Below are 13502 nucleotides of genomic sequence, written 5' to 3'. Positions count from 1 at the left end.
AAAAAAAAAAAAAAAAAAAAATGCTATGAGGTGAGCAAGAAACTTCTAGTTGAGGGAGAAAAAAAGCCTCAAGGAGAGGTACTCACTGAAGAAGCAAAAGAACTGAACCAGAGAGAGATAAGAAAAGCATTTTCTCATAAAAGCAGGCATAGAGGTGAAAAGCTCAGGAAAAAGACTCCTATTTCTTTCTTTTTTCTTCTTTTCTTTTCCCTTTCCTGTTTTCCTTTCCTTTCCCCTTTGCCTTTTCCTCTCCTTTTCTTTTCTTTTCTTCTTCCTTTTCTTTTCAAGACAGAGTCTCACTCTGTTGCCCGGGCTAGAGTGCCGTGGCATCAGCCTAGCTCACAGCAACCTTAAACTCCTGGGCTCAAGCGATCCTTTTGCCTCAGCACCCTAAGTAACTGGGACTATAGGTATGCCATGACACCCAGCTAATTTTTTCTATTTTTAGTAGAGACAGGGTTTCACTCTTGCTCAGGCTGGTCTGGAACTCCTGAGCTCACGCCATCCTCCCGCCTTGGCCTCCCAGAGTGCTGGGATTACAAGTGTGCGCCACCGTGCCCAGCCAAGACTTCTATTTCTGACTGATGGAATAACATATACCAGATTTATCCTCCCACTATAAACAACTAGAAAATCATACCAAATGATATGTAACAACAGTTTTCAGACATTGTGTAATAGGCAGCCTATTACAGTGACCCCTGAGAAAGGAAAACAAAGTGAGCCCTACAATCGCTCTAACTTGTTGTGTGGTGTTTCCAGGACACAATGCAGAGTGTGACCAAACACAAAGAGAGTCCCAGAAATATCACTGGGCTGAGGAGATCTCTAACCTCATATCATACACAAAAAACATAAAAATTAACCCAAAATGAATCAGACACATAAGAACTAAAATGATAAAAACTCTAGAAGAAAACACAGGATAAAAAGTAAACTTGGGTTATTTCTAAAATGGGACAAAGTTTAAAAGAAATGATGGATAAACTCAAAAGACATTGTTAAAATAGGAAGACAAAATATGTAAAACATATAACTGATAAAGGATATGTATCTAGAATATAAAAAGAACTCTTACAACTCAATAATAAGATTACCATCCACCCAACCATCGAAAAAAACTCAGAAAGAGCTAAACAGACATTTCATCAGAAGAAAGAGACAGTAACAGATAAGCATAAGAAAAGATGTTCAACCTTATTAGTCATTAGGGAAATACAAATTAAAACCACAATGAGAGTCCACTAAATACCCACTAGCATGGCTAAAATTAAAAATGTTTAGATGTGAAATAAATGGAACTCTCATATATTGCTAGTAGAAATGCAGAACAGCTTAGCAGATCTTATAAACACACATCTATACATCTACTATACATCCAGCAATCCTACCCCTCGTTATTTAACCAAGAAAATACACCCATACAAGGGCTTGTACTCAAATATCAATAGCAGCTTACTGGAAACAAGTCTAATGTCCATGAGCAGGTAAATGCATAAACAAATTGTATATACATACAGTGGAATACCAGTCAGCAACAGAAAGACGAATTCCTGACACATGCAACCACATAGACAAATCTCAAAGCTATTATGCTAAGTGAAAAAGAACCAGATGTGAAAAAATATACATTACATGATTCAATTCATATGAACTTCTAGAAAAGGCAAATGATGTCAGAAAGTGGATCAGTAATTGCCAATGGTCAATGGGTAGGGGAAGGAACTGACCACAATGAAGCAAGAGGGAATTTTTAGGGTGAGAGAAATGTTATCTATCATTGACTGTGGTGGTAGTTACTTGGCTGAATATATTAAACTCATCAAATTGTATATTTAAAATGGATTAATTTGATTATTTGTTAAATAGACCTCAATAAAACTGATTTTAACAAGATAAAGAAAAGCAAAGAAATGAAAGCTCACATATTGAGCTCTTATAAATTCAATAAAAAATAGTTAATGCAAAAATAACAAAATGGGTAAAAGACTTGAAAGGGGTAAACCACGAAATAAAAACTAAGAAGTATATGGTATATATCATATCTAATGGTGAAGTATTGAAAGTTTTTGTCCTTAGAAATGAGACAAGAACATTCACTGTCACCACTTTACTTATTAATAGTATTGTACTAGATGTCCTACACAGCACAACCAGGCAAGAAAAAAATATAAAAAGCATATATATATATACATACATACATATATATATATATATATATACATATATATCAGGATATGAGAAATAAAAATGCCATTATTTGCAGGTGAGCTGACCATATGCATAGAGAATTCAAAAGAATCTAACAATTATTAGAATTAAGTTCCTTGGATATAAATTTAATATATAAAAATCAGCTGCAATAAGGATATTAGTCATTAGGTAAATGTGAATCATAACTCTATATTCACTAGGACGGCTATAATAAAAAAGAGACAATAACAAGTATTGTTGAGAATATGGAGCAACTGGAACCCTCATACTTTGCTGGCGAGACTATAAAACAGTACAGCTGCTGTGGAAAATGGTTGGCAGTTGCTCAAAAAGTTAAAAACAGAGTTACCATATGACCCAGTAATCCCTCTTCCAGGTGTATCCAAGAGAAATGAAAACATACATCCCTATAAAAACGTGTACATAAATGTTCACAGCAGCATTATTCATGATGGCCAAAAAGTAGAAACAACCCAAATGTCCATCAACTGATGAATGGATAAATGTGATATATTCATAAAGCTGAATATATTATTCAGCAAGAAAAAAATGAAGTACTGATATATGATACAATATGGATGAACCTTTAAAATGTTATGTGAAACAAAAGAAGTTGGTCATAAAAGACCACGTATTGCAGGATTCTGTTTACATTAAATGTCCAGAATAGGCAAATCTATAGAGACAGAAAGTAGATTAGTGGTTACTTAGAATTGGGAAGACGAGAAATGTGGAATGACTGCTAATGGGTATGCATTTTCTTTTAGCAGGAGACAAGCAGAATGTGGTGATCATTGCACAACTCTGTGAATAAACTAAAAAAGACTCAATTATACATTTTATAATGGCAAATTATATGGTATATGAATTATATCTCAATAAATCTGTTTTTAAAGCTTTATGCAATTTTATCTTCAGAACATAAATAATAATTAAATTATAGTTAAATTTAATTCTAATATGACTAAATTATAATATAAATAAATAAATGAATAACCATAATGAGAGCTGCAGCTGTAGGGCCTTAATCCTAACATTAGCTATTGCTAATCTGTCTATAAGGCTTTCTGGGCCAAGCATGGTGTTTCACACCTGTAATCCCAGAATTTTAGGAGGCCAAGGCAGTAGGATCACTTGAGGATAAGAGTTTGAGACCAGCCTGGGCAACATGGTGAGACCCTATCTCTATAAAAGATTTAAAAATTAGCTGGGAGTGGTGGCATGCCCTGTAGTCCTAGCTACTCAGAAGGCTGAGGAAAGAAGATCACTTGAGCCCAGGAGTTCAAGGCTGCAGTGAGCTATGATCGTCCCACAGCACTCCAGCCTGGGAACCAGAGCAAGTTGACTCTGGGGAAAAAAAAAAAAAGGCTTCTGGTGAATTTTTCTTTGAACATAATATATTAAAAATCAATATCACTTTAAAAAATCAATTGTGTACCTATGTATCAGCAATTAGTAGAAAATAAAACTTAAAGATATTTACAATAGAATCATAAAACATCAAAGACAAAAATAAATTCAACAAATCATGGGAAAGATCCACACGGTAACAACTATTTTATTTCAATAATGTTGTAAAGAAGATCTAATAAACAAAGGGATACACTATTTTCTTGGGATGGAAGACTCTATGTTATAAAGATGTCTATTATCCCCAATTATATTTGATAAATATATTAAATGCAGTTCCATCAAAATTCTAGCAAGGTTTTCTTTTCTGTATAGAAATTCACATGAAAATGCAAAAGGACAATAACAACCAAGGTGATCTTGAAGAAAAACAACTAAGCTAAAGAACTTTAATAGACATCAACACCTATTATAACATGATAAAATTTTTATTTTATTTTCTATTTTTTAAAATTGTTTTCTAGAGATGGGGTCTTGCTATGTTGCCCAGGCTGGCTTTGAACTTCTGGCTTCAAGTGATCCTCCTGCCTTTGCTTTCCAAAGTACTGGGATTACAGGTGTGAGCCACTGTGCCCAGACAACATGAGAAAACTAAAACAGTGAAATAATGGGAAAATAATAGAAAAACAGACCAATGGAATAGAACAGAGGGTCCTTAATAGATTTACAAGTACATGGCCATTTGATTTATGAGAAAAGTGAAACTGCAGTGCAATGGAGAAAGGATGATCTTCAATAAATGGTGCTAGGTCGACTGACCATCTACATGAAAAAAAAATCTTGACTTTAACTTTACATCATACACAAAATCAATTCCAGATGAATTACTGATATAAACGTAAAAAGTAAAATAGTAAACTGTTTAAAAGAAAACATAGAAGAATGTCTTTAAGATCTTAAAATAGGCATTTATTTCTTAAACTAGACACAAAAAGCCTCAAATGTAAAATGGGACTTGTGTTCATTTAAAGGTCTCCTTAAAAAGTGAACCAGCAAAGCCATAGAATGGGAGAATATATTTTTAATGCACATGCCAAGTAAAAGAAATCTTACCAAAAGAAAGGTCAAATCAATTTTTTTTTGTTCACAGTAGCTTTATTCATAATAGATATGCAAAATGAAAACAACCCAAGTTTGTATGTGTCAACAGGAGAATGGATAAGGAAATCGTAGTATATATATATAGTAGAATACTACCTAAACATTTGTACCCCTGTAATGTTCTGAAATTTTAAAAAAAATAAGAAACAAAAGAATGAATCATTGATACATTCAACAACATGAATAATATTTTTGAAAAATTATGTGAGTGAAAAAAGGCAGATTCAAAAGAGAACTTAAAAAAAATTAATCTATTTATAAGAAGTTCAAGAACAGGCAAACATAATCCACGGTGATAAAAGTCAGACTAGAGATAACTATGGGAAGATGTTGAATGGGGAGGGGCCCAAGGGAATCTGTGAGGTGATAAAATGTTCTATATACTGATTAGGGTAGGGCTAATAGATGTATACATACATAAACATTTATTGAGATGTGCATTTGAAATATGTACAACTCTCTGTATCAACCGAATTTTTAAAAAATCGGTGAAAGACTTCAACAGGCACTTCACAAAAGAGTTGTATCTCAATCAGCAAAAAACATGCTGCAAAAAATGGTGGTCAACTTCATTAATCTTGAGGAAAATAAAAACTGAAACTGCAAGGGGAGACTTCAACATACCCAACAGAAAGGCTAAAATAAAAAAGATAAAGTACCAAATGCTGACGACAGTGATGTAGGAGAAGAATGTTACTGAATAGAGGGAGGTAAACCGGCACAACCATTCTGGAAAAATTTTGTACACAATCTACTAAAGCTGAAGATACGTACCCCGTATGACTGTGTAATTATACTCCTAGGTTTCTATCCAACTGAAATACATAAAAATCTTCAATAAGAAATGTACTACAACATTCATGGAAGCATTAACTATGATAGTCCCAAACTGGAAATTACTGAAACCAATAGTAAATAATTGAATTCATATTCATATTATGAAATACTATTTGGCATTAAGAATAGACAGACTACAACTATACGAAGATAAGGATGAACAAAAGCCAGCACACAAAATGTAAAAATATGATTCTATTTCCATAAAGGTCAAAATTCGGCAAGTCCAATCTTTGGCTTAATAAGTCAAGATAGTGGTTAGTCTACCTGGAGATGAAGTGAATGGAAGGGAGCATAAGGAAGCTTCTGAGGTTTGGAAGCCCTGTTTCTTGATTGAGATTCTGCTTACATGTGTGTTTCACCTTGTGAAAATTCAAGCTGTACATATACAAATTCTCCTCAAATTAGCATGGGGTTACATCACAATAAACCCACTGTAAATTGAAAATATCATTAAGTTGACAATACAATTAATAGACCTAACATCATAGTTTAACCTAGCCTACCTTAAAGGTGTTTAGAACTTATATGAGCCTACAGTTGAACAAAAATCACGTAACACAAAGCCTATCTATTTATTTATTTTTGAGACAAAAGTCTTGCTCTGTTGCCCTGACCAGAGCGCAGTGGCATCGTCCTAGTTCACTGCAACTTCAAACTCCTGGGCTCAAGTGGTCCTCCTGCCTCAGGCTCCCAAGTAGCTGGGACTATAGGCATGCGCCACCACATCTGGCTAATTTTTTCTATTTTTGGTAGAGATGGACCTCGCTTGTGGTCAGGCTGGTCTTGAACTCCTGACCTCAAGTTATCCTCCTGCCTCGGCCTCCCAGTGAAGTATGATCTACTGAATGCAGACTGCTTTCATATATTGTAAAGTTCAAAAATTTTAAGTTAAACCATCGTAAGTCAGGGACCATCTGTATATGGATTTGTATACTTGTCTTTATGTATTGACTTCAAAATACTTATAAAAATATTTTTTTTAAATTAAAGAAAATTCTATCAGCATATAGTCATGTACCACATAACAGTGTTTTAGTCAATGATGGACCACATATATGACAATGGTCCCATAAGATCATGATACCATATTGTTATTGGACCTTTTCTATGTTTAGATACATAAATATAATACTTACCATTGTGTTACAACTAGAGTATTCAGTATAGTAACATGCTATCCAGTTCTGTAGCCTAGGAGCATTAGGCTATACCATTTAGACCAGGTGTATAGCAGGCTATCCCACCTAGGTTTGTGAAAGTATGTTCTACGATATTTGCATGATAAGATCACCTAATAATGCATGTCTCAGAACACATCCCTGTCATTAAGTGAGGTATGACTATATTTATGCAAAAAAGACTATTTGAGCCTATGAAGAAGAAGAAAGGAAAACTGCTGAATGTCGAAATTAGGTTGTGTGGTGTTTCTACTCACCTTTGTCCTGTAATGCAATTTGTTGCTTATGCAGTAATGCCACCTCCCATCCCAAAGCTTTCTTCTGTCTTTCCAGTTCATTTTGAAGCACCAAAATTTTTAATTGCAGGCATTCGCTTTGCTTTTTCTAAATAAATAAAATCACAGGTAAATCTATAAATATAAAAGTCATTACTATGAATAATTACACATTCACAATGTTTCAAAATAAATAATGGTTTAAAGCATGTTAATACTCATTAAACCTATGGATCTCTTTAACTTAACTATCAGTCGCTGTCATTTTAATGGAAAGAATAAAAAACAAGCAAAGAATAAGAGTAGAAATAAATCTTAAGTCAGAACAACAGAAACTCTCATTCATTGCTGGTAGGAATTCAAAATGGTACAGACACTTTGGAAGATAGTCTAGCAGTTTCTTACAAAGCTAAATATAGGCATACTATATTGCATAAGAGCAATCACACTCTTGTTTTTTGTTTTGTTTTCGTTTTATCAGACAGTGTCTCACTCTGTTGCCCAGGGTGTAGTGCAATGGCATGATCATAGCTCACGGCCACATCTAACACCTGAGCTCAAGTGATCCTCCTGCCTCAGCCTCCTGAGTAGCTAGGATTACAGGTGTGTACCACCAAGCCCTGCTACTTTTGTTTTTTTTGTTTGTTTTTTTGTACAGATGAGGTCTTGCTATGTTGCCCAGGCTGGTCTCAAACACCTAGACTCAAGCGATCCTCCTGTATCAGCCCCTCGAAGTGCTGGGATTACACACATGAGCCACTGCTCCTGGCCTACACATTCTTAAATATTAACCTGGATGAACTGAAAACTTATGTCCACACAAAAACTGACACATGAATGTCTATAGAAACTTTATTCATAATTGCCAAAACTTGGAAGCAACCAAGATATACTTCAATAGGTTAACAGATAAACAAACTGTGGTACATATACAATGAAGTATTATTCAGTGATAAAAAGAAACGTGCTATCAACCTATAAAAAATGCACATTGCTAAATGGAAGAAGCCAGTGGGTAAAAACTACATACTATATGATTCCTACTGTATGATATCCTGGAAAAGATAAAACTATGGAGACAGTAAAAAGATCAATGATTGCTATGGGTTCAGCAGGGAGGAAGAAAGGGATGAATAGGTAGAGCACAGAGTATTTTTAGGGCAATGAAACTATTCTGTATAATACTGTAATAGTGGATACATGATATAATGCATTTGTCAAAACTCATTGACTGTATAACACAAAGAGTAAATCCTAAGGTAAACTAGAACTTTAGTTAACAATAATGTATTAATATTAATTCATCAATTATAATAAATGTGCCATACTAGTACAAGATGTTAATATTAGAAAAAATTGGGGGCAGGGACAGGGTGTATGGGAACTCTGTACTTTCTGCACAAATTTTCTGTTAACCTAAAACTTCCTTAAAAAAGAAAGTTTATTTTTTAAAAAGTCATAAAACTGTATACCAAAAAAGTCAATTTTACTGAATGTTCATTTAATAAAACAAAATCCTTGACACATTCTACCAGCAGAGATACAATTAAATTTGTTAAATAAATTTGTTAACATCTTTCCATAAAAATATTTCCTACTTAAACCTCAATCAAACCATGGTTTAAACTTTACTCAGACTCCTTTTTTCTCAAAATACTTTGCTTGAATTTGCCTGCAGATACAGATCTGAAATCCTGCCCCCACAATGAATATATATATTAATATATGCCTGAGCATGTATGCATATACACATAATTACTGCACTATGAATGTATGTGCCCTTCTCTCCTGGTCTTTGTCAGTATCAATAATATACTTTTCATGATTTTCCATGATACAAGTTTTAACCAAACAGCAATTTGGGTATACCTAGTAAATTCTTGTCTCTTTTCTAAGGTATATAGTAGCTAACTAAAATTGCAATAAAAAAATCCATTCATTTACAGCTGTGTCGTACCATCCTTTGGGCCCTCTGCTGGACAAGTAGAATCAAGTCTCAAATAATGCCTTTTTAATTGTATCCTCTAGTGTTATAGATGTAGGACAGTACTGTATCATACCTCTGTGAATGTAAAATATCTCGTACCTGCTTTATGATATGTAGTAGTGACTGTGCTTTATCAGAGCTGTTTTTAATGATGTTACTCTAGAATGTTTTCTTTCCAGATGATGATTCAGAAGCTAATAAAAAAATGGTGCCAGGTACCACAACAGTAAAAAAAAAAAAAAAATCCATTCATTAAACAAATTAAATAGGCTACCACAATCTGGAATAAGCTGGTAGAAAAGGAAAAAGTATCTCGATTTGACTCATAGACAATGAAGAGGCCTGGGAACTCAGTGAATGCATCATGGTACGGCCTTGTTGAAGCAATGGGCATAAAAAAAAGATTTTTGGCAGTTGTGTTAAAAGTACACCACAGCAATCATTTTTCACCCAAAATGTTTTCCTACTCATCCCTTAAATACTGATTCTAAACAGATGGCATAATCATCTGTTAGAGACATTCAAGCCAAGAAAACAAGCAGAAAAGCTTATTTCCAATTGTTATATTTGGCTTGAAAAGTCTATATGAAATATGCCTTTACAACGAATGTTCCTTAACAGTTTTTCTGAACAAAGCAAATGTTTATAAAGAATCTACTATGTGCTTCTAGGTGAATGAGAAATGGTCTCTGCTTTCTATGAATTTAGGTCCACTTAAGACAAATGCCATTTTGCCTTGTCAACACACTGTAAAAACAAAGAACAAAATTCAATGAGGGCTGGGCACAGTGAGTCATGCCTATAATCCCAGCACTTTGGAGGCTGAGGTGGGAGGATCTCTTGAGGCCAGGAGTTCTAGACCAGCATGGACAACATAGTGAGACCCCATCTCTACAAAAAATTTAAAAAATTAGCCAGGTATGGTGGCATGCACCTGTGATCCTAGCTACTTGGAAGGCTGAGGCAGGAGAATCATTTGAGCCCAGGAGTTCGAGGCTGCAGGAAGCTATGATTGAGTCACTGCACTCCAGCCTAGGTGACAGAGTGAGACCCTATTTCTTAAAAATCAATCAAACAAAAAGTCAATGATGTTCTAAAATGCAGAAGCAATTCAAGTGTCCATCAACAGATGAATGGATTAGCAAATGTGGTATATACATACATAAAATGGAACATCATTCAGCCTTAAAAAGGAAGGAAATTCTGTAATATGGTATAACATGAGTGAACGTTGAGGATATTGTGCTAAGTGTAATAAGCCTATCATAAAAAGGCTTATTATATACTGCATGATTCCACTTAAACAAGATGCTCAGAGTACAGTAGTCAAAATCCTAGAGACAGAAGGTAGAATGGTGGTAACCAGGGCCTGGGAATAGTGGGGAATGGGCAGTTGGTGTTTAATGGGTATAGAGTTTCAGTTTTATAAGATGAAAAGAGTTTTGGAGATGGCGGTGGTGATGGCTGCATGACATTATGAATGTATTAATACCACTGAACTGTACATTTTAAAATGATTGAGATCACAGATCTTATGTGTATTTTACAATTTAAAAAATTGGGAAAAAAATCAATGAGGTTGCTTATCATGAAAGAAAAAGGAACCAAAAAAATTGGGGTTTCCTTTACCAATAAAATAATGTGATCAAGAAGCCTACAGTGTTCTTACATCGCTGAGGAAAAAAAATAGGTAAAGTCTTAAGAAGCAATCTTTTCCCACAAAGAGCTAGGTGTTCAATTTCCTCAACTTGATTTTCTTACAAAATATGTAAATTAAATTCCACCTGAGCAGAGAAAGAAAATAGAGGGGAAAAAAAATCTAGTCTTCAGAGAACACAGGGATATGCCTGGCTAGAGGATTAACCTGCTTTATTCCAAATACACACTCGAATTAGGATATGTTTTCTAGATTCTAAGAACTAAGGTGACAAGTTAATCTAAATACTAAGCTAATACAGGAAGGCATGTGTATAATGTTTGTGTTATGGTCTATGTATGGAAAATGGCCCATTTATAGAATATATCAAGTCATTCAAAACCACGATTGTTGGCTCTAATTTCTGATGAGTAAACAAACCCTGCCCATGTGGGATCTATTTCTGGTTCGTTTGTAATGCAATAAAGACAAGGTACTCAAATATCTTAATGTCCCATAAGTATATTCTAATGGGTTTCTGTATTCTATTTATCTGTTTATTCCAAGCAAGTATAGTTAATGTCACATATATATCTCCAATGGATCACTGTTAATGACAGTGTTTTTATATAACACTGTCTCTGAAATGAAAATTACAGACATATTCATCACAGATACACACATTCCTATTTATAAGTCTTTACCAAAAAAATCATGAGAAATGCTAAACATTCATTTCAGAATGATAAACTAATCTATAAATAATATATTACATGTTGAGCATCCTAAACCCCAAAATCTGAAATCTTCTCATAGATCATTCTGGAGCTAAAAAGCCTCTGGGAAAAGTTCTGAAAGTATGGTCCCAGGAATCATGAGGGTTCCTGAGACCTTTTCAGAGTCTGTGAGATAAAAAATATTTTCATAACAATACTACACTGTTATGTCCCCTTTTCATCCTCATTTTCTCATAATTGTAAAGTATATCAGAGTCTATGAGATTTACAATATTGCAGAAGATTTACTACAAAAGCACATGTGAGAATCCAGTTATCTTTTATTAAGCCAGATATTATCTCTTATTAAGCTTAATGTCTAGCTTAATAGAGGTTAAATTCACAAAAATTAAAAAAAATGCAACTCTAATTAAACTTTGTTTAGAAAAACATACTTATTTTTCATAAAAACGTATTATTATATCAACATGTAGAGAATTTATTATTGGCACTTTAAAGTGAATTAGGAAATTAAATATCAATAGATATGCCCTAAATTCTTTGGAATTATCACAATTTTTAAGAGTGTAAAGGGATGTAAAAGATTTACGATTATGAGAAAAAGAAAAAAAGAGCATAAAGGGGTCTTGAGATTAATAAGTTTGAGAATCATGGCTTAGGGAATTATTTTATCTTAACTTATAGTAGTTTTCCCTTCAAAATTGGAAATAATTAACAATCAGAAAAAAGGTTTTTTAAAAAAATTTTTTTAAAGCGGTCAAATTTAGCAGTGGGGGGTTGTATGCCAACTTTAGTAACACTATTGTTAATAAATTCTGATAACCCACTACCATTGGATCAGCCTGAAAAAAGGTTTTAGAACTATGGTAGTTGTCCTAAAGGTTAACAAATTTGCTTTTAAATGTCATTTATAAGTTGTTTCTATAGCACTTACACCTAGTCAACCACTGAGAAAAGGAAAAGACTTCCTTAGAATATATTTCATCCAATCCATTGATTTCATAGACTTAGTGGCAATATCAGGCCTAAAACCCAGGACTAGTTAGGAAGATACAGCAAAAAATATATGATAATAAAATTTATAGAAGTTCTGCTTCTAGTATAAGAGAATGAGCACCTGGCAAACTGGTCCTCCCATAAATAATAGCTTATAGTGTCCAGATAAAACTACTACCTGAGAGTTCTGGAGATTGATTAATGGTAGACATATTTGGAAAGGGAGTCAGAAATTGGCATAAGCAACCAACACAGTGAATTTCCCCCTTTCTGTGGCTGCAAACGTCAACAGAAAGCTGACTGTCTTTCAGGCCAGAAGAACCAGGGTAAAGAGATCAAGCAATCCAGTGCCAAAATGGAGGAAGCCAGACAATAGGCACCCTAAATTCTGTTTAAACTCAATCTAAGTCTCTGACTGAACCCTAGACCACACATGCATGAGACAAACAGAAAGCAGCTTGTGCCTAAGGGTAAAAGAACCTAAACTAAAATCTGAGCCAATGTCCACTGCAGGCATGATAGTTTGAGCCTAACCAAATTACCTATCTGCTAAAATAAAAACATCAACATTCTTTGGAGCAAAGTAACAAAATCCAGAGATTCTACCAAATTACATTCACAATATCCATGATACTATGCAATATTACCCAATATATGAAGAGTCAGGAAAATGTGACTCATTCTTCAACATACGCCAACCCCAAGATGATCCAGATGTTAGAATTACTGAACAAATATTTTAAAGCCACTCTTATAAATATCCTAAGTGACAAAAAGTAAAATATTCTCATAATGAATAAAAAGATATGAAATCAGCAGAGAACTAGAAAATATTAAAATGATCCAGGAAACTTCTGCTTCTGGGCAAGATGGAGTAGGAAAAAAACCACTGCCCAACAAATTTTACCAGGCTACCATAATACTAACACCAAAATCTGACAAAGTAATTTAAAACACTGTATCCCAATATACCTAATAAATATTGGTATAAAGATCCTTAAATTATCACAAGATCAAATCCAGTAAGATACAAAAAGAATTATATATTATAATCAGTTTGGGTTTATTCCAGAAATGCAATGTTAAACATCTGAAACTAAATCAATGTACGTTACCATATTAAGAGAA

General features: G+C 34.0%; 1 protein-coding gene across 1 annotated transcript in view; it reads right to left on the bottom strand.

Annotated features, from left to right (window-relative positions):
- UVRAG (UV radiation resistance associated) overlaps window positions 1-13502 on the bottom strand; it is a 286852-nt gene that overhangs the window by 134680 nt on the left and 138670 nt on the right. Inside the window, exon 8 of the mRNA XM_012645741.1 lies at window positions 7001-7127. Within this exon, the coding sequence (XP_012501195.1) occupies window positions 7001-7127 (127 nt within the window). The remainder of the gene's footprint in view (window positions 1-7000; window positions 7128-13502) is intronic.

The sequence above is a fragment of the Propithecus coquereli genome, unplaced genomic scaffold (genome assembly GCF_000956105.1).
Source record: "Propithecus coquereli isolate 6110/MARCELLA unplaced genomic scaffold, Pcoq_1.0 Scaffold235, whole genome shotgun sequence".
NCBI lineage: Eukaryota > Metazoa > Chordata > Mammalia > Primates > Indriidae > Propithecus > Propithecus coquereli.
This window is presented reverse-complemented; position numbering and strand designations above follow the sequence as displayed.